At 39.1% G+C, this 27023-nt stretch overlaps 1 protein-coding gene across 4 annotated transcripts in view; it reads left to right on the forward strand.

Moving 5' to 3' along the window:
* psme4b (proteasome activator subunit 4b) overlaps positions 1-27023 on the forward strand; it is a 79647-nt gene that overhangs the window by 46016 nt on the left and 6608 nt on the right. For 3 of the 4 annotated variants that reach the window (XM_042332993.1, XM_007892417.2, XM_007892418.2), the window contains 20 exons: positions 348-403; positions 555-653; positions 1260-1322; positions 2193-2288; positions 4874-5005; positions 5501-5710; positions 6042-6178; positions 7330-7383; positions 7865-7994; positions 10114-10195; positions 10930-11080; positions 11714-11783; positions 12010-12135; positions 17162-17314; positions 18029-18133; positions 18620-18711; positions 19763-19894; positions 20399-20607; positions 21528-21613; positions 22343-22471. In XM_042332993.1, the coding sequence (XP_042188927.1) occupies positions 348-403; positions 555-653; positions 1260-1322; positions 2193-2288; positions 4874-5005; positions 5501-5710; positions 6042-6178; positions 7330-7383; positions 7865-7994; positions 10114-10195; positions 10930-11080; positions 11714-11783; positions 12010-12135; positions 17162-17314; positions 18029-18133; positions 18620-18711; positions 19763-19894; positions 20399-20607; positions 21528-21613; positions 22343-22471 (2312 nt within the window). Of the gene's footprint in view, positions 1-347; positions 404-554; positions 654-1259; positions 1323-2192; positions 2289-4873; positions 5006-5500; positions 5711-6041; positions 6179-7329; positions 7384-7864; positions 7995-10113; positions 10196-10929; positions 11081-11713; positions 11784-12009; positions 12136-17161; positions 17315-18028; positions 18134-18619; positions 18712-19762; positions 19895-20398; positions 20608-21527; positions 21614-22342; positions 22472-23081; positions 23192-27023 lie in introns of all 4 variants that reach the window. The other variant, XR_487784.2, reaches the window with a different exon arrangement.

Here is a 27023-nt window from a genome sequence, read left to right on the forward strand (position 1 = left end):
AAGAATTCAGCTGAGCTACATTGATGACAAAAAAAGCATTTTTCTGTAAACTAATTAATTTTAAGATCTAGCACCAATAAGATAAATTACTGGATTTTAAACCCTATTGTACAAAGTTCTGGAGGTCAGTGCATATAAATGAAAGCAAATAAGGCTCAAGCAAAAACAATGTGAATTATATTTTGTCTTTCTCTCAGTCAAGTTTTAACCTAACCTAATGTAAACAGGTAGCATTTAATTATGATTGATTAGACCTTGAATACTGTGTATTTTACTTAGTAAGACAACAAAAAGCACACCGCCGAGAACAAGTTTTAAGCCTAATTCCTTTTCATCTAACCTTTCAGATCACTTGCTGGATAATTCTGAAGATGACACAAAGTCTTTGTTTTTGATGATTAAGGTGAGAACAGTAGCTAGTTCCCTGATTGTTCAGCACCTTGGGATGTCCCCCCAACGTGAAAGGCGCTTTACAAATGTAATTTTGTTGTTGTTGTAGTTAAAGGGCATTTTACTAGTGTTGAAATTTTTTAATGGTATTTATTCATTTTCAGATTATCGGAGATCTATTGCAGTTCCGTGGGTCCCATAAGCATGAGTTTGACTCCAGATGGAAAAGCTTTAATCTTGTGAAAAAATCCATGGAGAATAGGGTAAGGATATATATTGATAATTCCCTTTTCTCTGGTAAAAGTAGTATATTGTTGTTCTGTTTACTGTCTAAGCTTTGTAGCTTCAAAGACCAAAGTACTCTGTAGTCAAGTTACCACAACTTCCACAGTATAGTGCTATATTATATGTATAGTGCAGCCTTTGAGTGGTATTAAGAGTTATATATACAAAGCTGCTATTTCCTCACTCCTCTAATGCTATTACTGCATTCCAAGGGATTTGGAATGGTGTATTGCTGTTAAATATACAGTATATATGTTATATGAATGGTAAATGCAAGCTACATTATTTATTTGACTATTTCTTTAAGCACCCTTTAGATCTTGTGATTGATCTGTTTTTTGTTGGTTGAGTTAGAATATTTTTAGGTCTGCCTCAAAACTAAAGTTTGAGGTGTAAAACAGTGACAAGATGACACTGAGGAGTGTGCATATACTTTTGTGACATCCTAGGATTACTTAGCAATTAATTTAAATTCCCTTTCTTTTTGAGAAAGTAGTAAGTTGCTTTTCAATGTGGTATTTTTTGACGATAAACACTTTTTAAAGCCAGATAATCAATTGTTTTTCTGTCGTATTAATGTCCAGCTGCATGGGAAGAAACGGCACATTCGAGCACTACTGATTGATCGTGTTATGCTCCAGCACGAGGTACCCTCAAAATGAACATCCTTTCTGTCTAACTCTATACTGTATAAAACATAAATGCACGATGAACATTTCAAGTTGCTGGTTCTCAGTCTCATTGTGAGGCTAAATCACAAATTTTCTGCAGGTCCAAATCTTCTGCAGTTGCATGCAACTCATTTTTTTGTGCGTGGCTTTGCGTTTTTGCATGAGAACCCAATGTGGCTGAACCAATATGTTACGGGTAGTCAGTGTGATAGATCTGCAGTGTGTACAAGAATGCAAGTATGCTTGAGAAATCTTTGGAGTTTCATTATGATATCAAAATCCTAAAATGTTATAACTTGTTTGGTGTTCTGTATATATAACATCGCCCGGATCCGCCACTGTCTCACACTGCAGGCCGCCAAATCCCTCATACACGCATTCATAACAGCGAAGCTTGACTATGCAAACTCCTTGCCTGTTGGCCTTCCCATCTCCTCCCTCCATAGGCTGTAGATCACCCAGAACTCTGCAGCCTGAGTCCTCTCTCGAGCCAGGTTCGGTGACCCTATCACCCCCATCCTCGCCCGACTCCACTGGCTTCCCATCACACAGAAGATACAGTTCAAGATCCTGGTCCTCGCCTTCAAAGCCCTCCATGGCCTTGCCCTCCATGGAACTCCATCCCGCAGTCCCTCTGCCTCACCCCCTCCCTTGCCCCCTTCAAGACCCATCTCAAGACCCTCGTCTTCGACCGTGCTTTCGATCGCCTTGCTTCCCCCCCAGGCCCTCCACCTTCCCCGACCCCCAGCTTGGGTATGAAACACTAACTGTTCAGTGCCTTGGGACGTCCTCCTGATGTGAAAGGTGCTTTACAAATGTAATTTTGTTGTTGTTGCTCTTGTCCAGCTACGCACTTTGACTGTTGAAGGCTGTGAATACAGAACAATCCACCGTGATCTGATGCGAGACCTCCTGCTTTTGTCTACAAGTACATATAGTCAGGTGAATGGCTTTTGTTTACATCACTTTCCAGTTGTCTCTTATGGTATCACCCTATCTGCTCCCTCTGTTCAGCAGGCTCTGGGCTGCTCTATGTCTCCCACTCGCTCCATCCCACGGTTGGGCTTTCAGCCTCTCTGCCCCCACCCTCTGGAACTTCATCCCACAGTCCCTTCGCCTCGCTCCCTTCCTTCAAGGCACGTCTCAAGACCCTCCTCTTCGACTGTGGCTTAGGTTACCTTCCTACTCCTGCCCTCCCAACTCCCTGCTTGGGTCCAAATCCCGGACTGTCCAGCACCTTGGGACGTCCTCCTGACATGAAAGATGCTTTACAAATGTAATTTGTTATTGTTGTTTAAACCATCCTGGGTATATATTGTTTTTTCCAAACCCCTGCTAATCAAGCTGGGAGAAGATCAAGGTGCCCTTAGATATCAGTGGTGTCTGAAGCAGAGCTGGAGGTGTGTTGAGTGGCTGGTGATGATGTTCTTCGGTTTTATCCTTTCCTGCAGAAAACATTGCCCTTGTTCAACACCTCCCTCTAGTGGTGTTGAACAAGGTCTCTCACACTATCATCCCATTTTCAACCTGTCCTTCCTTGCCAAAGTCCTGGAAGGCATTGTTGCAGGTCAACTTTGGGTACACCTTTCCGTCCTCGAGCCCTTGCAATCTGGTTTTTGACCTGACAGCCCACAGCACAGAAACAGCGCTTGTCAAAGTCACAAACAACATTCTCTCTATCTGACCAGGGCTCCCTCTGCCTCCTCGTCTTTCTGGGCTCTCTCTCAGTCTCACCGAACCAGTGTGCAACCTAGGCGTGCGGTTCGACCCCCAGCTGTCCTTCTTCCCCCACATCCGGTCCCTGACCAGGACCGCCTTCTTCCACCTCCACCATATTGCCCGCCTCCGACGGTAACTTACCCCAAATGCAGCCGAAACCCTCGTGTGTGTGTTTGGCACCTCCCGCTTGGATTATTCCTCGCAGGTCTTCCCAGCTGCACCATTCACAAAATCCAGCTCAGACAAAACTCAGCTGCCCACATACTGACATGGTCCAATCTCCGCACCCACATCTCACCAGTTCTGGCCAGGTTCCCCTGGATCGCCATCACCGAACGGATTGACTTCAAGATCCTCACACTTGTGTTCAATTCCATTCAATCCCTGGCACCTCTCTACCTCTCCGACCTCCTCACTCCCCAATCCACCACCCAGCGCCTCTGCTCAACTGGCACTGGGCCCCTGCTTGTCCCTCGCACCCTCCGCTCCACCATTGGAGGTCGTGCTTTCAGCCACTACGCCCCAAAACTCTGGAACACTCTCCCTCAGTCTTGGCCCTCTCACCCCTCTTTCAAGTCTCACCTGAAAACTTTCCTCTTTGACCATGCTTACCTCCCCCGGCTCGGTGTAAGGCACAGCCACTGTTAAGCGCTCTGAGACGCTACCCTGCGTGGACGGTGCTATATAAGTGCAAGTTGTTGTTGCAGTGGGGCTGCTGTAGATTACAACTGTGTGTATTTGGATTCCAGACATGAACTTATTTCCATACTCTGTGGCCCAGCAATCAGTAATCCAGCATTCTACACTGCTGCAATATTTTTCATACGAAAATGTTCTTTCCTTTAAAAACACTTCCTTCTATATTTTGCCAAGTGAAGATTATCAACAGCTGGTGCAGGCTAACAGGAAGGGTGATTGAGGTCAGGATGCTGGATTCATTTATGAAACTGCTTGATGCTGCAATGGGAAGAAAGTAGGGTGGGTGAGAAGATTGAGATCAAATGGATCAGAAGGGTATTCTTTATTAGTGCCTCGCTTGCTCAGATTCTGCATTCAAGAAGATGCTGTTTTTCAGATGGCCATTGGGAGGTACCAAATGGTATTCCAGCAATATCTTCACCCTTGATTTTTCTTTTCCAAAGCAAGGCAGAGGGCAGGGATTTCAGCTGACTGGAGGGAGGGGAAGTAGATCCACATCCCTTTACTGTACAGCATCAGATATTTTTCGTTCTAGTATGTTTTGGCCATTCTCTAGCTTGGCCACATATTAAAAATGCATCTTTACAAACCCCTTCTCAGACTCTGCTGAGGATCTAGGGTTATTTGCAATAACTTTTTAAATAATGTTCATTTTAATAGTTTCTGCTCATGTTTGAACTGTTCAGACTGCAAATCTGGTAAAGATTTGCTACCAATTAGAGAATCATTACAAGTGAAAATATAAAACATAGGCTGTATCCACAGTCTTGAGACTGAAAGTTGGAGGTTATCCAAAAGACAACCCAGTGAAGGCCATTGCAAGAATTTATTTACAAATTAAATTTGCATTAGGTCGCTTCACAGAGCAAAATAAAAACAATAAATTACGCGATAGTATAAGAAAAAGTGCGTTCACAAAATTTATTTCATTATATCAGAAAATGTTTTGTATATTTTAAGCTTGTTTTGCTGGTCAACTGAATTTATATTTTGACTATTTCCCTTGAAAATTAATTGAGCCGTTGTGGTTTCATATCTAATTGGAAGCTTTATTTTTAGACTTTTATGTATAGTTTGACAGTTTCTGATACTGTTGGATGTGTTTGCAGGTGCGAAGTAAAGCCCAGCAAGTTTTCTTCAAGGCATTAGGAACATACAACTTTTGCTGCAGAGATCTGATTCCCCTAGTGCTGGAGTACTTGTGTCCTGACAAGCAGAAAATAACCCAGCAACAGTTCAAAGTAAGTTTTTTTTTTCTCTCTAATAGTTGAAAAATGAAACGTACTATACATATAGTAACTCTGCTGTAAAGCATCCAAGGTCCACCTCTATCCTAAGGGTCTTTTACTAATGGGAATCCCATTCAAAATAACGACTATTTATAACATACACTTATCTTTTACCTAAAGGCAGTTTTACATGAAGGTCTGTTTTTTATATGACCTTACAAGAACTCATGTTTTTAACTTGCTTGCACCCTTTAGCATCTTGCCTTGTTGTATAAACAATTACATATAATAATAATAATCCTTGCATTTGATATAGAGCCTGATCAATTCTTCGAGCCGTCTCAAAGTGCTTCACAGGATACACTGTAAAGTGTAGGGACTGTATATTTTGTGGGCGGATGTGGCAGCCAATTGCGCACAGCAGTAAAATATATGACTAAGATTTATTTGATTTGATATTTTATGGGATTGCAAAGTGTTCTTATTTTTTTTTATGTTTAATGCCAGGGTGCCTTGTATTGCCTACTTGGGAACCATAATGGAGTCTGCTTGGCCAACCTCCATGACTGGGACTGCATTGTTGCCACGTGGCCAGCTATAGTATGGTCGGGGCTCAGCAAAGCAATGTCTTTAGAGAAACCTTCCATTGTCCGTTTATTTGATGATCTTGCAGAGAAGATACATCGACAATATGAAACCATTGGCCTAGATTTCAGTGTAAGTAAATATTAACAATAATAAAAAATCCTTGCATTTGATGTAGCACCTTATCACGCTTAATCCTACAATTGGATATACAAAAATATTTACTTAAGGTAATCAGATACTTGATCTATTTTGATTGATTGTACTGTACATAGTTTGCAATTTTTTTGATAGAGTAAATATACAAAAGAAGGAATAAACCTGTCTTAAGAATTTTCTGGGAATTTGTTGAAATCTACAAATTTTTATGTTAAAGTGCAATTTAAAGTTCTCTCCTATTACTTTTGTCAACAGTTTCACTGGGAGGTTTTAAAATGTATTTAGCTGTGTCTACTCTATTCAGATTTCAGATTGCTGTGTGGAGTTTGGTGTGCTCTTAACAAAGTCAAAAAACCCAGATCCTGTTTCACTGCTTCTCACAGATGAAGAGATTGAAATTGGAATCCAGCGTCAGCAAGCAAAAAATACTGAGTCATTACAGTAAGTATGAGATAATCTGGTAGGACAAATTGCACGGTTTTGTCAAGGTTCTATTGTGATGGATACAATCTTTTAGAATCATTCCTTGTACGTGAGGTGCCATAGCCCAGTTATCAACATAAACAAAGTGTAGGACTGGTCAGATAGAAATAGAAACTACTGTAAGTCTGCATGTACAAAGAAAGTCCAATTCCACAATAACTATCAGAAGCAAAACAGTCAATTTCCTAAATAAGAATACCATGGTATCAGGCAGACTAGTTTAATTGAATTTATCCCAAACGTCAATTTTCAGGACAACAATAACATTTGTTCTGTATGTATATAACAAGATAACAATCATGTTTCCAGCATTTACTAACATGGATGATAGTATAAAGGATATGCAAACTGTTGTTCACTTGGCAGATTAACAAGTATCAAAACCATTCTATTGCCGAGCAGATTATGCAAGCTTAAAAGCTTGCCTTATCACAGCAAAACTTTATCATCCTAGGTGATCTGACCAAGTTAATGTTTCTTCGTCAAAACTGGGATTCTAGTTTGAACCACACAAATGTACTTCAACTGGACGTGCCTGACCTGCCGAGTTTTCCCAGCTTTCTCTGTTTTTGTTTCAATTGGAGGTGTCCAATTAACTTTGCTCTGAAAGATGCCACAAACTGTCCCTTAAAAGTTAGCAAGTTGCATGTAATTACTAATAGAGCGTTGGTGATTCAGGGAATGGTCCACAACTAACTGATGTAGAAAGCGAGTTTAGTTTTCATGACTTCCCTTTTCAATATAATAATACTTACATTTGATGTAGTGCCAGGGTTGCTATATAAATACAAGTTATCGTACTGGTAGTGACTGTGTAATTTGTAGGTGAAATTCGCAGCCAGTTTGTGCCCAGCAATGTCCCACAAATCCCATGAAATGAATAATCAATTTTATTTGGGGAATTGTGGAGAGGACATTGGAAGAAACTCCCCTTTCTTTTCAATTAATGCCAATGGGTTTTTTAACCTGACGAAACAGGCAGGCACTGTGTCTGGGCTGCTGACATCTCCTACCTATATGGTGCCAACATGAAACACTTTTAATGGCAAATTCAAATTCAGGGTTAGATTCTTTTTGTCTTTGTAATTCAAATCTTTTCTTTTATTTAGGAGCTATGAAAAACTAATCAGTACTATGTTGGACCTTGTGGATAATCGAAACTTGTAAGTTTACATAATCTTTGTCAAGTTTCAAATAGCACTGTTGCTTGATAATTGTCGTTCAGCTCTTTAAGACATTGAAACTAGATATTGTGTTTACTTTTGATAATTTGACTGATAGATAATTAGTAGCAGAGCTGAGTTCAGGCCTGTAATTTCCTAACATGCCTAGTTTCTACCCAATCTGATTGAGACATTTAGGGAACTTCACCACAGATAATTCTTAAATTATTTCTTTGTCAGAAGTCGTAATGTGACGTTGGTAGTAGGATGGGAACAGATTACTTACTACCATTTTGAGGGAGGGTATGAGGAGTGAGGGTAACCTAAGAGAAGAGAATAATAAGTGACTGATTAGAGGAGTAGAAGCATTGGAACTTTTGGATTTTTAAATTTATTAGTTAATATTTGGATATTTTGAAATCTAATCTGGTTCAAAATTGCATTTTCAGTAGAGTTAACTGGGAAATTTTTTTATTTTCAGACCGTGGAAATTTGAACACATAGCCATTGGTTTCCTCTCCCTATTGCTGAGAGATGATGTACCATTACCTACTCGAGGAATCAGATTCTTTGTGAAGTGTCTCAATCATGATGCTTTAATAGTTCGGAAGGTAAGTGGCTTCACAGTTTTGCACTGAATTTCCAAATCAATCGGATGCCACACAAGATTGTTTGGCATCTGATTGATTTGGAAGGCGAGGAATGCGTGTCGCTGAATAACTCTAATGTTGTGTTGTAGCTGATATATTTGTGGAGTCCTGTAGCGTATTGGTTAGAGCACTCGCCTCACAAGCGAGAGGACCTAGGTTCCATTCCCGGGAGTCCGAAACCTGAGGCAAGTTTCCTTACTCCATACGCTTTTTATCTAGCAGTAAGTAGGAATCCAGTTGTTAGTTGATTGGCAGATCGCTTTCCTGGGAGTAATCCTCCCAAAATTAAAAAAAAGGTCACTCAATAGTTGGCTGTTTGTGGGACACTGCTGTGCACAATTGGCTCCTGCATTTCACCCACAAAATATACAGTCAATTCACTTTACAGTATATTCTGTGAAAGGGTTTGAGACATCTCGAAGATGTGATAAGACGCTATTTCAAATTGAAAGGATTATATCAGCTGAAATGATAGGTCTCCAAGTAAGCTTCAGCATTGACTTTACAAATCAAATTTCTGCAAAGCAGGATAAGTTCTTCAAGCACAGACAGCTGTACACTCCTAACAGTTCAACAAACTGATTGTGTAGTTAATATCAATTATTACAAGAGAATTTTACCAGACACCAATAATTACAGAGGCAAGTCAGAAACATGGATGTAAATACAGCTGTGTGATAGGATTAGGTACAGGAAGAAAGTAGATTGTGAATCGTTTCATGATGAATTCCATGAAGATAAGATTTCTGTTTGAAAGTTAAAACCTTAATTTTAAAAAAATAATTTTTCAAAAAAATCAGAATACAAATCCTTTCAGAAAACCATGCGTTTCCTTTAGAAATTTGTACTTTGAAGGTCTTGATGCAGATTTGGGGACCAATATATAGATGATATCCATATCATCATGCTAGTTTTGATGAGCTAAGTTGTATCTAGGGAGGTAGGAATCTCCAGGTTATGTGTTGGCCTTTCCAAAGACAGCTGTAAAGCCCACTCAACTCCCAGACCAAGCTGCTAACCTGGCTCTTGGCTACATAACAGCCCTAACTAACGTGCTGTTACTGGCTGTGTCCCAACCAGCTGCCCTGAGATCTTGGTATTGTTACAGCTTAGTGTAAGCTGCTGCTCTTGGCTTCATCCCACTCTAACCCATCTCACAGCTAATTGAAACAAAAACAGAGAGCTGGGAAAACTCAGTAGGTCAGGCAGCATCTATGGAGAAAGGAAAGTGAGTCAGCGTTTTGGGTCCATGACCCTTCGTCAGACCCTTCCAGTTCTGACGAATTGTTGTAAATCCGAAACATTGACTCACTTTCCTTTCTCCATAGATGCTGCCTGACCTGCTGAGCTTTCCCAGCTCCCTCTGTTTTTGTTTCAGATTTACAGCATCTGCAGCATTTTGTGCTTTGTTCACTGCTAATTGATCTTGACTTTGCTCCCTGGGTATATTTCTAAGAGCTCCAAGACTCTACCCTCCATGAAGGGCGCTATGTAAAATGCAAGTTGTTGCATATTTAGTTTTGTGCCAAATTTGAATTTGTGGATAGACTCTTTGAATATGTGTAAATGCTCTATGATTATAGTGAATTTAAATTTAGGGTAGAATTCTGTTTACATTATGCTGTATTCCATATCATTTCCTTATCCTTTTGATAGTTTGTATTGTGGTGTTGATTCCCAGTAATAAATGAACCTGAAGTGGTTTCATCACTAAGTAATTTGATGAATAAGTTATTGTGTATTAATTACATGGAATGTGTCCTATCCATTGATTTTCACTGGGACCCACTATCAGCAAGAAACGTGCGATAGAAATTGAGCAAATCTACCATCACGAGCAGATATTTTACATTATATACTGGGAAATCCATTGAAGTTGCTGTCGTAGTGTGTAATGTTGCTTGAACCTTTTGTTGAGTTAATTAACTTGCAGTTAACACTAGATATCATTGTCCTCAGTAGAAAGAAAAAGTACACATGCATATAACATTATTAACACCTTAAAGATTAGAGATTTTGTGAGGTACTCGCAAAGCATATAGAAATGTGGCCAATGAGCTCATTAATTTTTTTTCTATAGATGGCTATATCTGCTATAGCTGGTGTCATGAAGCAGTTGAAGAGACCTCACAAAAAAATCGAGATTGATCCATATGTTGTCAGTAAGTAGAATTAATCCTTCAGTTATTAGTTCCCTGAAGATAAAATTTTATTTTAAGATTGTCTAGAAGAATATTCTTTATTTTAATAAATGCAAACAGCCTATTAGATTTTCTTGGAATATTCATAGAATACAACACAAATGCTATCATTCTTACATTTTAATTTTGTTTTAGGGATTCTCTGCACATATTTGCCACTGACCTTGATTAAAAATTGCAACTGCTAACTAGAGTTTTTTTGGGGTTTCAAAGTCCTTTATTAAAAAGGATGTGGTGATCTTAAAACAATGTACAGCTGAATTGAATTTACTCTGCCTGAAATGTGAGGATTCCCCCTTTGTGACGTCCTTCAGCACAGATTCAAATCCTTTGCAGAAGTAATATTCATTGTGTAATCATTGCCTTGTATTTTATTATTTCCTCTCCACAGAATTCACCACTAATTACCCTTTTTGCAGGACTTAATAATTTGCAAACTGGAGAGGAGTGTGTAGGAGTTATTGTACATTTTTGCAAGTGATCTTTGGACACCCAAGGAACACAAAATCTTTAATCTTATTATGGTGCATGATTGGAATTGTCAAACATATCTGAGCTTTTCTATCTATATATCTTTTAGTTTTTGGATAAAGTTCTCTCGTTTCTGCCTACTTGACAAGTAATTTGTGTGTTTGCAGGATACCTAGGTAGTTTTGCCATGTGTCATTTTTGTATTATGTGCACCTTGAAACTAGGTGGATGTCGTCCTTCAGAAATCCAGCCAGGAGATAGACCTGACAATGTTTGGCTCCATTATAATAGTTCCAGTTTGCCAAAGACTAAGGATGAATGGGAAGCTTGCTTCTTCGTAGAAAAGACACACTGGGGATACTACACATGGCCCCGGTAAGTACAGAACAAAAGACTGCAACAATTTGTATTCCTGAAAGCGTCAGTCATAGGAATCTTTCATAGATTGTTTCATGCCCTAATTAGTCTGTATCCTTAACACAGACAATGTGAGTAGGGTTTTGTTGGTTTGTATTACACGCTGGTAATTGATTACATTGATTTGTGGAGTCCTGTAGCTCAGTGGTTAGAGCACTCGCTTTGCAAGTGAGAGACCTGAGTTCATTTCCAGGCAGAGGGTGAAACCTTGGGCAAGTTTCCTTACTCCACACAGAGCCTAATAATAATCCCTCCAAAACCAAAAACAATAATAAATTGGTCATATTCAATCTACGACTGTTTGTGGGACATTGCTGTGCGCAATTGGCTGCCGCGTTCGCCCACAAATATACAGTCAATTCACTTTACAGTGTGTTCTGTGAAGCGCTTTGGGACTTCCTCCCGACGTGAAAAGCGCTATATCAAATGCAAGGATTATTATTATTATTATTACAGTATTTTATCAATAAATTAAAACTATCTTAAAGTGGACGTCAGCTGTTTTGGTATTTTCTTAAGTTGCTGTAGTGTTAAAATGAAGATCTGTAAAATATTTTGAACGGCTTCCCATTCATCCTTACTCTCACATAGGAAGTTGCTTGTTTATGCCCCAGTGGACCAACAACCTAAACTAGGAAGGGGCAGAGAAGAAATGTCAGAGGTAAGAATTGGTGGTAAAACTTTATATTAAACAAAGTACATGTTTCCTAGTGATCAACTTATTGATACAATAAAGATATATTGTTATTCTTAAAACATGCAAGCTATAAATCATCAATGGAAAAAAAGTCATTTAAATGGGGTGGTTGCTTTTTGTTGATTTTCCACAATTCAGCTCATTCTGTTGCATACAAAATAATTATTTTCTGCGTCCTTTCATTTTGTAGGCTGAGCAAGTCATTTATGACAATTTCTCTGACCCACAATTCGTGGATCAGATGATTAAATTCCTATCCTTGGAAGACCGAAAGGGAAAGGACAAATTCAATCCACGCAGGTTTTGCCTCTTCAAGGTAAATGGATTTACTTGTTTCAAACTTACACTTTCAAACAGATAAGGTATTTGTTTTGTTATAGTTGTGCAAGTCTGTATTCTGTTATAAAGGAAAATGGACCTGTATTCTGTTATAAAGGAAAAAAACCTCTAAGGCACACTCTCAATGATGAATTAGTTCTGCTGTATTATTCTGCTCCTCTGTTGCCTGGTTTATTTTTTATTTTTATCGTTATTATTAATAATAATATTAGTAATCTTAGATTTGATACATTTCACATTGAGAGGATTTCTCAAAGCGCTTCACAGGATTTACTGTTAAAGTATAGTCACCGTATTTTGTAGGGAAACGCTGCAGCCGGTTTTGCCTGCTCCAAAGTCCCACAAGCAGCCATGAAGTGAATGACCAATTTTATCTGGCGGATTGTTGGCCAATTCACTGGAAGAAACTCTTTGTTGAATAGTACCACAGTATTTTGAACGCCCACCTGAGCAGGATCTCGGTTTAATGACGCATCCAGAGAACGGCAACTCTTGATAATGGGCTACATCCCCAGCAGTGTATTCAGGGATGAGAGTGCGACCGACTGAGCCAGGCTGACACACATTCCAGACATAGGAAAATTTCCATGTTTAGGTGGTTTACACATGCAGACCTCTGAATCTTGTTAAGATCTTGTTAAGCATGGTCCTGGTTCTTCCACTTGTGTCAGACACCCGGCTGAACAAAAAATATACATGCCTAGTGCCTACCTAATGCATGGAATGGGTAGTTTGCATTTGTAAAGGCTTTTCTGAATGTATGCTTGCATTTCAAAACCAAATGTCCAAAACAATTCTTTCAATGTTCTTATTTAATATTTCTGTTGATATTCTGAATATTTCATTTGAATAAAAATTCCTGGTTATTAAAGCGCTTAGGTCTGCGAAACTGCTCATTCAATATTTATAATCTTTTCATAATCTCTTTTGATGGAATTTTGGACAGATGAGGTCAGTAGTGCACCACCTTAATAAATATCTCCACCTCATGCTAATTAAGGCTCCTCACTGGGATCTCTCTTACACTGGTGGCAATAAAAATAGCAATACTTACTACTTCATAACAGGAAGCAAACAAAATCAGGGATCAGTAAAAAAACAGGGCCCCATTGTTTTGCTCCTGACAACCAATTGGTTTAATGTCACATACTCCATATTTGCACAAAATATTAAGATTAGCAAGTAGAAGAATAAATAATTGTGGTTCGATATAGAAGCACATAGCTTGTGAGTGTTTGTGTACATATAAATTACTGAATTTTATGTCATTTAAAATTTAAGATATAAACGTGTGTGTGTATATATATATATGTAGTGTATATCTTGAATTTTATAATATAATAATAATAATAATCCTTGCATTTGATATAGCGCTTTTCACGTCGGGAGGACGTCCCAAAGCGCTTCACAGAACACACTGTAAAGTGAATTGACTGTATATTTGTGGGCGAACGCGGCAGCCAATTGCGCACAGCAATGTCCCACAAACAGTCGTAGATTGAAAATGACCAATTTAATTATTGTTTTTGGTTTTTTGGAGGGATTATTATGATTTTGAATGATATGTTGATAAAATTCAGGACTCATCCGTGGAACTGCAGGTTGTTAACAGATCAACTGGTAAAATCACTTTTCCAGTTGATGGGAACATAGAGGACAATTGTCATTTAGCTATGTTGTTCAGGTCCCCTGCGTTTTCACATTCCTCAGCACGGCACAGATCTTGTTTCAGTTCTACTCCCTGCTGAATCAGCAATCTGTTCATTATTTTTTCTGAATGCTAGGTGGCAGTCTCTTCCATAAATTACCAATTGTGAAATGTGCTCCTTAAATTAGATTCAACTCACAAGCAACTTTTAGGATTTTTTAAAATTTAATACAGCCTTCTTCAAAGGTTAAGTGATGTTGCTAAAAACAAAAGTTTTTTTTGTCTCCGACAATACGGAAATTATGCCCTTTTTGTCATTTGCTTTAGTGGAGTTCGATTCCACAAGGGAGTTAACCGTGACCTCAAAGTGGATTTACTGTACTTTGGGACTGTGCCATTTTAGATATTTTAAATAGCAATAATTACCATGGTTTAAATATTGAAGTAATTAATATCTTTACTTATTGTATAATTCACCTACAAGTGAAGTGCTTTGAGATGTTTCAACAAAGTTATAAGGTGCTATATCAAATACAAAACTTGCACTTGTATAGTGCTCTCCACTCAGGGTAGAGTCTCAGAGAGCTTAACAATGGTGGAGCCTGATTCCAAGCCGGGGTGGGGGGGTTGGAAGGTAACCGTAAGCACAGTCGAAAAAGTTTTCAGGCGGGACGTGAAAAAGGGGAGGGGGTCAAGACCGGGTGATTGATGGGAGTGTTCCAGAGCTTTAGGGCTTAGTGGCTGAAAGTGCGACCTCCAATGGTAGAGCGGAACAAGCAGGGAGCCAGTGCCAGTCGAGCGGAGGTGCCGGGTGGTGGATTGGGGAGTGAGGAGGTTGGAGAGGTAGGGAGATGCCGTGGAGTGAATAGATTTTAACACAAGTGTGAGGATCTTGAAGTCGATCTGTTCGGTGATGGGGAGCCAGTGGAGCCTGGCCAGAACTGGTGAGATGGGGCTACGGAGTTTGGTCCGGGTCAGTATGTGGGCAGCACTAAATGAGCTGGATTTTTTGAATAGTGGAGCTGGGAAGACCGGCGAGGAGTGAGTTTGAGTAATCCAGGCGGGAGGTGACAAACACATGCACAGGGGTTTCGGCTGCATTTGGTGATGTAAAGTACAATCAGAGGTGGGCAATGTGGCAGAGGTGGAGGAAGGCAGCCCTGGTCAGCGACCGGATGTGGGGGAGGAAGGACAATTGGGGGTTGAACCGCACGCCTAGTTTTCTCACTGGTTCAATGAGTCTGAGGGAGTGCCCAGGGAGTTTGAGGAGTTCAGATCCGCAGGAGTGAAGACGATGGCGGGAGCCAAGGAGTGTGGCTTCCGTTTTGTCCACATTCAGCTGCAGGAAGTATGCACACATCCAGGCCCTGATGTCTGCTAGACAAGCTGATAGAACATTGGCGGACCTGGAGTCGAAGTTGGAGGAGGCAAAGTAGATTTGTGTGTCATCCGCATACATGTGGAAGTTTACCCTGTGTCTGCAAATGACATCGCACAGAGGGAGCATATAGATAACGAAAAGAAGGGGGCCACGAATGGAGCCGTGGGGTACCCTGCTGGTGACCAGGCAGAGGCAGGAGGAGAAACCATTTGCTGCCTGTCTGTCCAGTTGCAGTCTGCTACTATCCTCCTCACTGTTTACTACTTTTCCTAGCTTAGTATCATCTGCAAACGTGGAAATTGTACTCCCTATACCCAAGTCCAGGTCATTTATATAGATCAAAAACAGCAGTGGTCCCAATACTGATCCCTGGGGGACACCACTGCACACTTCTCTCCGGTTAGAAAAACAACATGGTTTACGCAACTCGCAAATTTGTTTCCCAATGCTACCATTTGGTGTCCTATAGCTCAGTGGTAAGAGCACTCATCTCGCAAGCGAAAGACCTGGGTTCGATTCCTGGCTGGGCGAAATGTTGGGCAAGTTTCCTTACTCCACACCCCTCTGTTTAGTTAGCAGTAAGTAGGAATCTGTTTGTTAGTCGATTGGTGGATCGCTTTTCTGGGGTTAATAATTCCTTCAAAAGAAAATTGGTCACTTCAATCCACGACTGTTTGTGGGACACTGCTGTGCGCAATTGGCTGTCGCGTTTCGCTCACAAATATACGGTCAATTCACTTTACAGCATATTCTGTGAAGCGCTTTAAGATGTCTAGAAGACGTGAAAAGCGCTATATCAAATGCAAGGATTATTATTATATTACCATGTTAAAAACAAATCTGGAATTTCTGCTGTGGAATGACATTGATTCTGTGGCTGAAAGACAATTTTATAACATTTATGGAATAAGAATATAAGAAGGCATGAGTCAGAAAAAAGCCATTCAGTGCATTAAACACATTATAAATTCCTTCCATGGACCATGTGCAATCTGCTCCACCATGGAGTCTATCCAACCCTTATAATGTTCTAAAAATATTGGTCCAAGATTCCTTACCCTTTTCTCCCAAATGTGCAGTAGCTAAATCAAGTAAATTTGTAGAATATTTGTCCAAATTATAGGATCTAGTTTGGAGCACTGAAGGAATCCAAATTGTGCAAAAGGTAAACCAAAAGTATGCAACAGTAACTCCATTCAGATGTAATCTATTTCTGGGGTAGATGTGACATTGGTGAATGGGAATTCTGACAGGGTTCCGATGTTGAGAAATCCCATTGAGAAACACTGACAATTTAGATCACTAAAATTGCCTGGCCACTTGCATAACATTTCCCATGATACACTTTTGGTTAGGATCATGAAATCTAACCAGTGTGTAAATATCCAGTACTTCCTGTACCGTATATGCCAATTCTTACAAAATGATTTCCCTCAAAGAGAGAGTTCCAATTCTGTTAGACTTACTTTCATGAACAGGTAATTCGGTCAGAAGCAATGTTAATATTTACCCTAAACTACTACCAGTTGGCCATTGGAAAAAAAGGACATTGTGAAACCATGACCTTTTAAACTGTCCTGAAAAAAAATACCTGTGTATCCTTCCAAAAAACACACACACGTCAGCATCAGCATTGTCATAATGCTTCCTTCATCTTTAGAGCAACTCTACGAGAATCCACTGGGAATGACTAAAATGAACTTGTTTGCTAGGTGTATATTGTTGAAAGGTGTGAGTTGTCGATTGCTTAATCTTTGGGGGGAAAAAAGACATCAAATACTGAGTATTATTGATTTATGCTGTTGCAGATTATGATGGTTTTGCTTTTTTAAAAAAAAATGTTTACTCTTTCATTTCAATATAACTTAGTGGTTTCTGAATGGTCCAATAGCGTTCAATGACTGGTGAATGTTAGTTTCTATTGTAATTTGGATTTCATTGGCCTGTCTTTATTAACCGTTTCTCTTGTGGTAGGGTTTGTTCAGGAACTTTGATGAAGCCTTTCTATCCGTGTTAAAGCCACACATGGAGCGCTTGGCAGCAGATTGTCATGAGAGCACTCAGCGCTGCGTCGCTGAAATCATTGCTGGATTAATCCGAGGTTCCAAGCACTGGACATATGAAAAGGTATTTTTGTGGCCTACACAATAATTTGGTTGTGGTGGGGTAATTTTAATGTCTTTGGAGTAGTTGAGGGTGGGGACATAGCCAACTGGGAGGAAGCCAGGTTTAAGGGCTATGCAGTGGCGCAGAACTGCTGCTGATATGAGTGTCAACTTGTCTGTTAGAATAGAGCAGCAAACAGCTATGAGGTTGTGGAATCCTTCAACTCTGGTTGCCTGTAACTGTTCGGTCTAGTTGAAACTGGCCATTGGGTGCATCTCGGAAGTTTTGACCTCAGAATTTCTGTAGCAATAGTATGAACACTCATTACCTATGTGACTCGGGTTTGACTCTTCTTTCGGGGGAAGCTGTACTCTTTGTACACGTTAAGTAAAAGGAAATCTTGCTTATCTGGAGGATAACATTTCTGTTCATGTTGTATTGTATCTTGATAGTGCCTGCTGTCTTTTATCAGACATGTTCGTCACCCTTGTCTCCAGTTGTCAATTCAAAATTGCCCTTTTAGTTTAATACTCCAGCACAAGAAGGACACAATTATTCAGGATATATAATCCAAAAAACTATTTTAGAGGGCAACACTGCTCCGACTGAATTCTTTTGTTGTCCTGTGTTTTTTAAACCAAGGATGGAGAAAAGTATTTAATACTGGTTTGCTTGACATGAGTAGAATGATTCCAGGAATTAGTAATGCCAAGGGCAATGTTTTGGTGATCCTAGGTGGAGAAGCTCTGGGAAGTCCTCTATCCCCTTCTAAAAACAGCCCTCTCCAACATCACGGTGGAAACCTACAGTGATTGGGGGACCTGCATTGCCACAGCTTGCGTAAGTAAAAGGCACTTTAAAATCAAAATTGAATTGCTTTCTAGAGTGAAAATTTGGAAAGGTGCAAGGATTACATTTAAACATAAAGCACAGTTATTTTATTCGGGTAGTCATGTTGTTAGCATTTTTTTAAAAAAAAGCTGAATATCAAAGCAGTTTGAAATTATTCTTACAATGTTTTCTTGTCCAAACATAAAAGGAGTTTATTCTGTTTTGTTTCTCTCTGCTCATATCCACACATTCATTATCTTTGCCCTCTTCAATCTATGTTGGTATCTACATACATTTTTACTCCCTAATCCTTGCTTAACATACGTCAAATACTCCAGTGAACCTCTTAATTTTAATAATGTTTTTTGTGACTCGTATATTTCAACATTACAAATTGATGGTATATTTTAGTCGCACGCATCAATTAAAACGAGAGGGCAACAAATAATCGGATTTCATCAGGCAAAAACACCCTATTTTGTTTCATTTGCACAGGAGAGTAGAGATCCTCGGAAACTTCATTGGCTTTTTGAGTTGTTAATGGAATGCCCATTGAGCGGAGAAGGGGGATCATTTGCTGATGCCTGGTATGTGTTTGGGAGGAACAAGGGGATTTGCAAACTACAGGATGAAATCGTGTGTGTATATGTATATTTCTCGCATTTGATGCAACAACTTTCATGGCGTAGCAATGTCTGAGCACTTCACATGATTCATAGTAAAGTATAGTGAACGTGGCAAACCATTTGCACATGGTAATGTCCCACAAGCAGCCATGAAATACTGTAGTTCTGTCTGAAAGACGGGATGGTTAGAAATGTGAGCTTTTCTCACAGTGCGATTGATTCTTTTATGGATTTTTAATCCCTTGTGCTTTTCATTTTTAACCTTATTTGCCATTCTGATTGGTATTCCATGTCAGTACGATATGCACTCATAAAAAATACAGTTTGTCTATATTGATCTCGTACAAAATTGGTGATATGCTAAATATTTCCCCAAGCTCCTAAATAAAACAGCATTTAAGCATTTGTGTTTGGGAATAAAGCTTGATACTAAAACTTGACAGTGAACACACAGGTATTGTATTGTTTTCATATTTAATAGCATTGGATGGAAGACATCTCTGTGCATACCATTTGAGCAATTTTGTTTATTGCAATCTTGATAATCACTAATGCCTGATAGTATTAACTTCTGAACCTCAAATATTGTACCAATACTGCAGGGTTGCTGTGTGATAACAATCTCATGGAGATAATATGAGTTATGTAATTTACAGGACATCCCTGTTGTTTGGGGCCAGTAAGGCCAGTAACTAAGGCCACATTTATAACCAAGCATGAAGAAATGTTTGACTTCCACATTGTTAGGTCCACTATGCACAGGAGGCCACTGATGGTGCTTCCTTTGAGAAGTGACATCAGTGACACAGGCTAATCAGCATAGAAAGTGGGTATACAACACTGCCAGCAAACCTTGGGCCCACAGTGGACCCACTCACTCTAAGAAAACTCACACCCAACTGGAGTGTGTGAGTTGTATGAGGGCCAACATGTACTTTCCTTGACTTCCATAATGTAACAGAACCGTTTTAATATTTTACAGTATACATTGTTTTGTGTTTTCTTTTGCTAGTCGACTGTACGTATTGCAGGGTGGTTTGGCACAGCAAGAATGGAGAGTCCCAGAACTCATGCAAAGGCTCCTTCAGTACCTTGAGCCGAAACTCACCCAGGTCTACAAAAACGTTAGAGAAAGGATTGGAAGGTGAGTGCTTAGACAACAGAGATTGGTAAATTGCAATATCTTAATTTTATACTGTGTACTCTAGACATTGGTAGTCAAATTATGTTATTAATATGAACAACAAAATACTGTTATAACTTATTGCTTATGGCTCCTTCATTAAAATACAGTGTACTTTTTTTTAAAAAAGAAATATTTTAAAATTTTCTTTCACTTTAACAAGCTCTCTGTTGATTCTTCAAGTTTCCCAGTCAAAAGGGCAGGCCAGCAAGCCAAGGCCTTTGGAGAAATGTTCCTTGTTCCCCCCCCCCCCCCCCCCATATTAGAAACAGCTTTCACTGTAAAAGTTGGAATTCAAACTCTTCAGAAGTAATCCCAAAATCCTTTTTTGTGTGCATTTGGAATTCTTAAATGATGGAAGTTCCTCAGGAGTTAGTTATTCGTTAGCAAAAAAATTATAACTGAGATAATGTAATAACCTATTTTCCTTTGTTTATTTTCGTTGCTCACAAATACTCTCTGCAGTGTTCTAACATACATATTCATGATAGACATCGTATTGCCCAATTCACTTCCCACTCTGTCCCCACGCATCTCCGAATTCACAACCCGCATCATTGTTCAACTAAAGCCCCTTATGGAAAATGATGAAGAGATACAGAATCATGTTGTTGAAGAGAATGGAATTGGGGAACAAGATGAAAGGACCCAGGCTATTAAGCTCCTAAAAACAGGTAGGAGTCCAATTTTTTGAACAAAATATTATAAATATTCCCACTGGGTTACTGAGAACAATATGATTGATATTTGTAAAATACTTGACCAATTTTGAGTTATAGAAAAGAGGATGATTCCTAGTGGGATAATGAGATTGTTCACCTTCAAAAGGCAAATTTTGAATACAACTCACACTGTACTTGTAATTTCATTCTCTTCCATAGAAATTGTTTATTTTAAAAAAGTGCCTTTGATATAGCACCTTTCACTTCAAGAGAATGCCTCTCAAAGCATTTCACAGGATTTTACTGTAAAGTGTAGTAACTGTATGTTGTAGGTAAATGTGGAAGACAATTACCACATAGCTATGATCCACAAACAACCATTAAGTGAATGAACATTTTTATCTGGGGAATTGTTGGCCTGGACATTGGGAGAAACTCCCTTCTCTTTATGAATCCATCTAAACAGGCAGGAGGGGCCTCGGTTTAATGTCTCAGCTGAAGAACGCACTTCCAACACTCACTCCATTGGAATGTCATGCTACTTAGACATTATGAGTTCAATGTTCTCTGGCATGGTCTGAAAAAGACTGTTATAATAATAATAATCCTTGCATTTGATATTGCGCTTTATCATGTCTTCGAGACTATATTTTGTGGGTGAAACAATATGTTGTTGTACATAATGGAATTTCAGCAATTAGTTTCATATTTAATTTCAATGTATTTTTTCGTGTATTATTTTAGAGGAATTGGTTCCAGAAAAATGAATCCTTTAGTTAGAAGAATTTGTTCTAAAACAATAAGTACAGAGTGCTTGTACTTTTGAAAAAATGGTTCAGATACTTTGTATTTTCTTTTGGGTAAAATCAAAATGAATGTGAAACTAATGAAGTTATTGCGTTAACCAATGCATGTTTTGTCTTGCTGCACAGTGCTGAAATGGTTAATGGCAAGTGCAGGGAGATCTTTCTCTACATCAGTTACAGAGCAGATCCAACTCATGCCACTTTTATTCAAGGTATGTCCCATATTACTGTAACTATTTACATATTAATGATGTACAGCATTTGAAACTAAGTGGTGTATATTCTATTTTGTTTTGTAGTTTTGACCTCAGTTCTATTTAGACTCCTGTTTGCTGTCAAGTGGGCAGATGGTCTGCTTATAAATTCTGAATTTGAAATTTGGGCAAAATAACAACATTCTGTTAAGGCATGATGTTAAAATCCCCTCTTTTGACTATTTGTGTTTTGTCTCTTGGGACCACTATTGAAGCTTTGAAAATTAAAATGAAATCTACCTTTAAAGTCTTATAGCTATAATGATTAACACTGTCAGTCCCAATAATACATTAGGAGTATAATTTGAATCTATTATGCCACCTGAAATCTGTTTCAAAGATTGTGGTTACAAACCAGATTAACTGGAATAAAATCCTTTACATATATGTAACCTGCAACACAAAAAAACATGAAACCTGGAATGGGACAAAGAGGGAACTATGCTTTTGAAATCCGCTACAATACTTGAAATGAGGCAAATTCTTGGAACATAGCCAATTGGAATATTTTACCTTGTGCCTTGAACTGTTGATTTCCTTTTGGGATTCAACTGGAACACACTGCTATAGTTTTAGCGCACTGAGGCGAAAACTACTCTACTTCATGTAATGCCAGCTTTACTTGTAAGACTATTCAGAGCAGGACTTAAATGTCTTTCTTTGCCACAATTTATTTTTAAATTCCAGATCGCTCCAGTGGAAAATGATGACAGCTATGACGAACTTAAAAGAGATGCAAAGATGTGTTTGTCACTCATGTCTCAGGGACTCCTGTATCCTCACCAAGCGTCTTTGGTACTCGATGTTTTAAAACTGGTAATACTTTGCGTTTTGTCACTAAATGTTGACCCTTTTCAATTTGTTGCATTTGAAATTTCAAAGTGCCATAAGTTACTGTTACGACTTTTTTTCCCTGTGAGCCTAATGGCGCAGAGTTTATTTGAAACAAAATTTAAAAATTGTAAGACAAAACTTCAAACAAAAGGTTTTGAATAAATAAACACTAACTACATTAGCAGTCCAGATATACGTAATCTAGTAGAATACATCCTTTTAAATCGCTTTTAGAATGGAATTTTAAGATTTCCCAGTTCTGCATTGTGTACGTGCTTCCCCAGGTAGGGGAGGCGTTTACACAAACTCCTTTATTTCTTTCTCAGTTGATATTGATCGCACTAGTCTCTTTCTCATGTGAGAAGCCTTTTTTTTATAGAAAGCCTTTTATAAGTATGGTCACACAGCATTCACTCAAACATACATTTTACAACCATGCCAATACATTTTGTACAAAGATGGTCAAAGGAGTAAATGAGTTTGACGAGCTGAGTAACCTCCTCTCTCATTCCATACTTGTGTTCTTACCGAGCCAATACTGTACACTGTATTTTTGGACTTTGAGCTCAATTTTATATTCTCGTACTTCCAGTATTGAACATTCCAGGCTTTCAATCCTGAATAAAGTGCAGAAAATGACATCCACCACTGACTACTGCACCCATTATCCTGGTGCCTTCCAGTGGATCCCCGTCATCCTGCGTGAGTTGTGTTAAAACTTCTAGAGAAGTGTGAAATAGCAAATGTTAAGTCTGGTTGGAAATCTTTGAAATCCAACGGTGCACATACTCCCTGAATGCCTTCTTCTGAAAATCTTCCACTTCCCTGTTCAAACCAAAGTAGCATTTGATTCAGTCGGGATGCCTGCAAGGAACTTTCAGTTTTATGAATTAGTTTTGTCGAAAAACAAATGACGTGCTAAGTGTAGCCTTGAGAAAACCCCAGTGTGAGCTCATATGTTAGATTTTTTTTTTGCTTTTGAGCAATTTTGTTTTGTACAGTTATCAAATTCTTACTTTGTTCAGCTCTCACAAACAAGTCCTTCTTCAGCCAATGGGGAAAAACATTTAAGAATATGGCTCTTTTTAGGTGGTGTGTAGAAGGAAAGCAGCTATCAGTCCAGATATTTTTTGCTTATGTGACTTTCTCGAAGGATTTTCCCTAAAATATGTGTACCAATGTTTAATTTTTTTTCCTCCCAATATTGACCCAGTTTCTGACTATTGTCTATGATTTTATTCACTGCCATTTATGCAGTGTTTCTATGCTTTTGCAAATGGTATACTATACAGAATCTCTGTAAACAGATTTTTGCTTGTTTTTCAATCGTTTCCATTTACTTATAAAAAGCATTTATGCTGCAACTTCTGCCAAAGTACATTTTTGTTAATTTTGCATTTTAATATCAAACAGGAGAAGCCTTTTTGCTTTTACCTGATATCTTCAGTAGATTTATGGTTCTTTTGGTTAAAACATATTTTGCACTATTCAGTGCTAACCATTTTTCATAAAAAGCATTTGTATTGACATTGGAATTTAATATCTATATTGAATAACATGCATGTTTTTGAGGAACATGCCACCTCCCCCTTTGACCCTTGCACTATCTGGTACGCTTGTACAGTTATGAAACTAAGTGGCCCTGTCTTGATCTGGGGTAAATTCTAATACGCAGGGGAAAGAATCCTCCAGAAAAGAATCATCTGCTTAGAAATCTCATGTTACATTATCTCCATTTAGGCAAGGTAGCTGAATGCAGATAGGATTTTTTTTTTCAGCTGGTTTTCTGTCACATGTAGAAACCCATCACAATACTTAAGAGTATCCAAACCAAGCTGAGATTTGTGTGCATCCCACCTACACATGGAAATCCCAGAGATAGATTGTTGGAATGAAATGCACACTCTCTCCCTGGAGTAATGCATCCTGCTTACTTAATTCCAGAAAGTATTAAGCACAGGTTGGCAAGAGCCAAGGCTTGGGGATCCCAGAGTGTGCGCTGAGGTACACCTGAAATTTAACCACCTATAAAATTGCATAGCTTGCCATTGATATAAGCTTTCCTGCTGCTTGTCCAGCTACGTCCACTTTAATCATTAGGGCTTTGACTTGCAGGGTTAACAGGACCTGAGTGGGATGTCTCCCTACCCCATTGACTGGTCTGACCTTCCAGGTCCTGCTGATGAACCAGGCTGGCTGTACTGTCATCAGCAGTGCCCTGGAATATTGTGGACCCACCTGGCTCAGGAACCTGACTACCGAGCCTGCCACAGAGGGCTGGCTCGATTCCGACATTCTGTTGCCAGGCATGTCACCTTGGAGCCAGTTCCGGTCCAAGGAGATCCACTTACCTTTCCCACCCCTTCCCACCCCCCCAAGGAGGGCAGTCACTAGTTGGTCATTTGTTATTGAGGGTTTGATCCCTCACTAGGTGGATGGTGGGTAAAAGGAACTCCCTGCAAATAATGCATCACAGCACGTTGTTAAGACAATGGTTCTTGAAACTGGCATGGATTCTGGCATGACTTTACCTTGACATTTTAAGGAACCACTGGACTATGCTTACTTGGTGAGTTGGCTCAATGCAGTGGCATTTATTCAGATATTGCAGGCTTCTCTGTGGAAGACTACACTTTAGGGGAAGCAGGGCACTAGGTCAAGGCCCAATTCACATCTGCTTTTGATGGCTTGAATTGTATCACCTCTCACTTGGGTCTGGAAGTACCCTAATTCTTTCAAGGACTTACTTTAGATTTATTAGACACAAATCACATATCTTGAGATTCATTGCCCCATTCACATGGACCTGCACAGAATGTTCTGGGAAACATTTTCAGTTTGTTGAACACAGGCCTGACAAATTATACAGTCTGTCTACATTCTTGGGAGCCTGCTGGAAGCCTCAATGTACTTATCCAGCTGCAAATTATTTGTTGAGATATATATATATATTTATATGTTATACATTTATAGAACTACTTTTCTCCAATCCTTTTTAGGGCAAAAATATCCTATGACCTGGAGTAAACAGTAACATGCATGGATTACCGTCAAATTGGACTGGCATCTTATCAACCACTCTGGGCCCAAATCATTCATAAATAACTCATATTACCACTGCTGTTGTTCAAATCTGTAAATCAGTCTGAGGGAATTGGGGCTCATTTGGATAAGTAATAAATCAGATAATTAAACTGTAGTAAAAAGTCCAGCACTGGCATTTTATGGTTGTGAGGCAGGTGAGCTGTCTAGAGTATGCCACTTGGTAGCCTTCTCTTTGTTTTACAGGTTAATCCATTCATATATTATACTGTATTAAAAAAATGACTAAATGGAAATCTCTATGAAAAGCTTCAGACAGTTATAAAAATAAAGCTTGGAAACAAATTTAGGCGTTGATTCTGAAATAGTAAAACCCAGTCAACACAAGATGTAGCATATGCCTAGGTCGACAGAATATTTGTGAATATCAATAGGATTTCAACCATGGAAGAGCTGGGATACTGGGAGTTGTAACTGCTGCCATTCCATCGGTGGTACTGTCATTAAAAAAAAAGGCTTATTTTAATCTTGACAGGTCATGGGGATACCCATGTTTGGAATGCTTTGGGCTGTTATGAGAGTTTGGACTTGAAAAATAGATTAAAACATCGGAGAATCTTCAGAGAAGAGGAAGTTTGATTCCTGGATTTGGAGCTCACATAGCTGAACTTGTTCACATTGAGAAACAGCTGAGTGTGATCTAAGTCTTTATAATGTTGAAAGGCATAGATAAGATAAGCAGATAATTTAACTAATGATATAATAGAACTAGAAGGCTTGAAAAGCAAAAGGCCTGATGTAGGACTAATTATCTTCCGCGTAAAGCAGTGAACATGTGTGGTGGATTCCCCAAAAAGCTGAGTTGATTGACTCCTTCAAAGGATTGGATACGTATCTTCTTGCTAACAGTATTGGAGACTTTAGGGATAGGTGAAGACTGAAAATGAACAAGCACTCCATGAGGCACAATCACTTGTAGGGATGGATGAATATTCTTTAGTTTTTGCTTGGTTACCTTTGAAGTTCAGGGAGTATCTGTGCAAGATTGTTCCTCAGAGATGCGTGGGTGGGGAGAGATGACGTCCATGCTAGGGAAGGTTTTGTGCAACTGCAGATCTGATATGATGGGAGTTTCATGCTTTCTTGTGTTTTTATGGGATGTCTTGGGAGGATTTAAGGGAATGCTGCACACTTCACGCAATCTCCCCAAGACTCAAAGCAGTGTTCTCAGATACTCAAGACAATTCTATTCTTACCACTTTGCAGAACTAAAGGGCAGTAGAATTCTAACCTCTTATGAACTTAGTAGGAAGAAGGGCCTTCAGATCTTTCATTTTGAAGAAGATGAACATTTTGTAATTAATTTAAGCAGAACATGTCCACACTGCCTCGGTCCTGTGGACTTGAGGATAAAACTTGAGATTTGAAAGCCTTACAGAAAGATTTTGAGGTTCAATGTAGAAAAGTCCACAGCCATTATACTAACACCATG

The sequence above is a fragment of the Callorhinchus milii genome, unplaced genomic scaffold, assembly GCF_018977255.1.
Source record: "Callorhinchus milii isolate IMCB2004 unplaced genomic scaffold, IMCB_Cmil_1.0 Scaffold3, whole genome shotgun sequence".
In the NCBI taxonomy this organism is placed as follows: Eukaryota; Metazoa; Chordata; class Chondrichthyes; order Chimaeriformes; family Callorhinchidae; genus Callorhinchus; species Callorhinchus milii.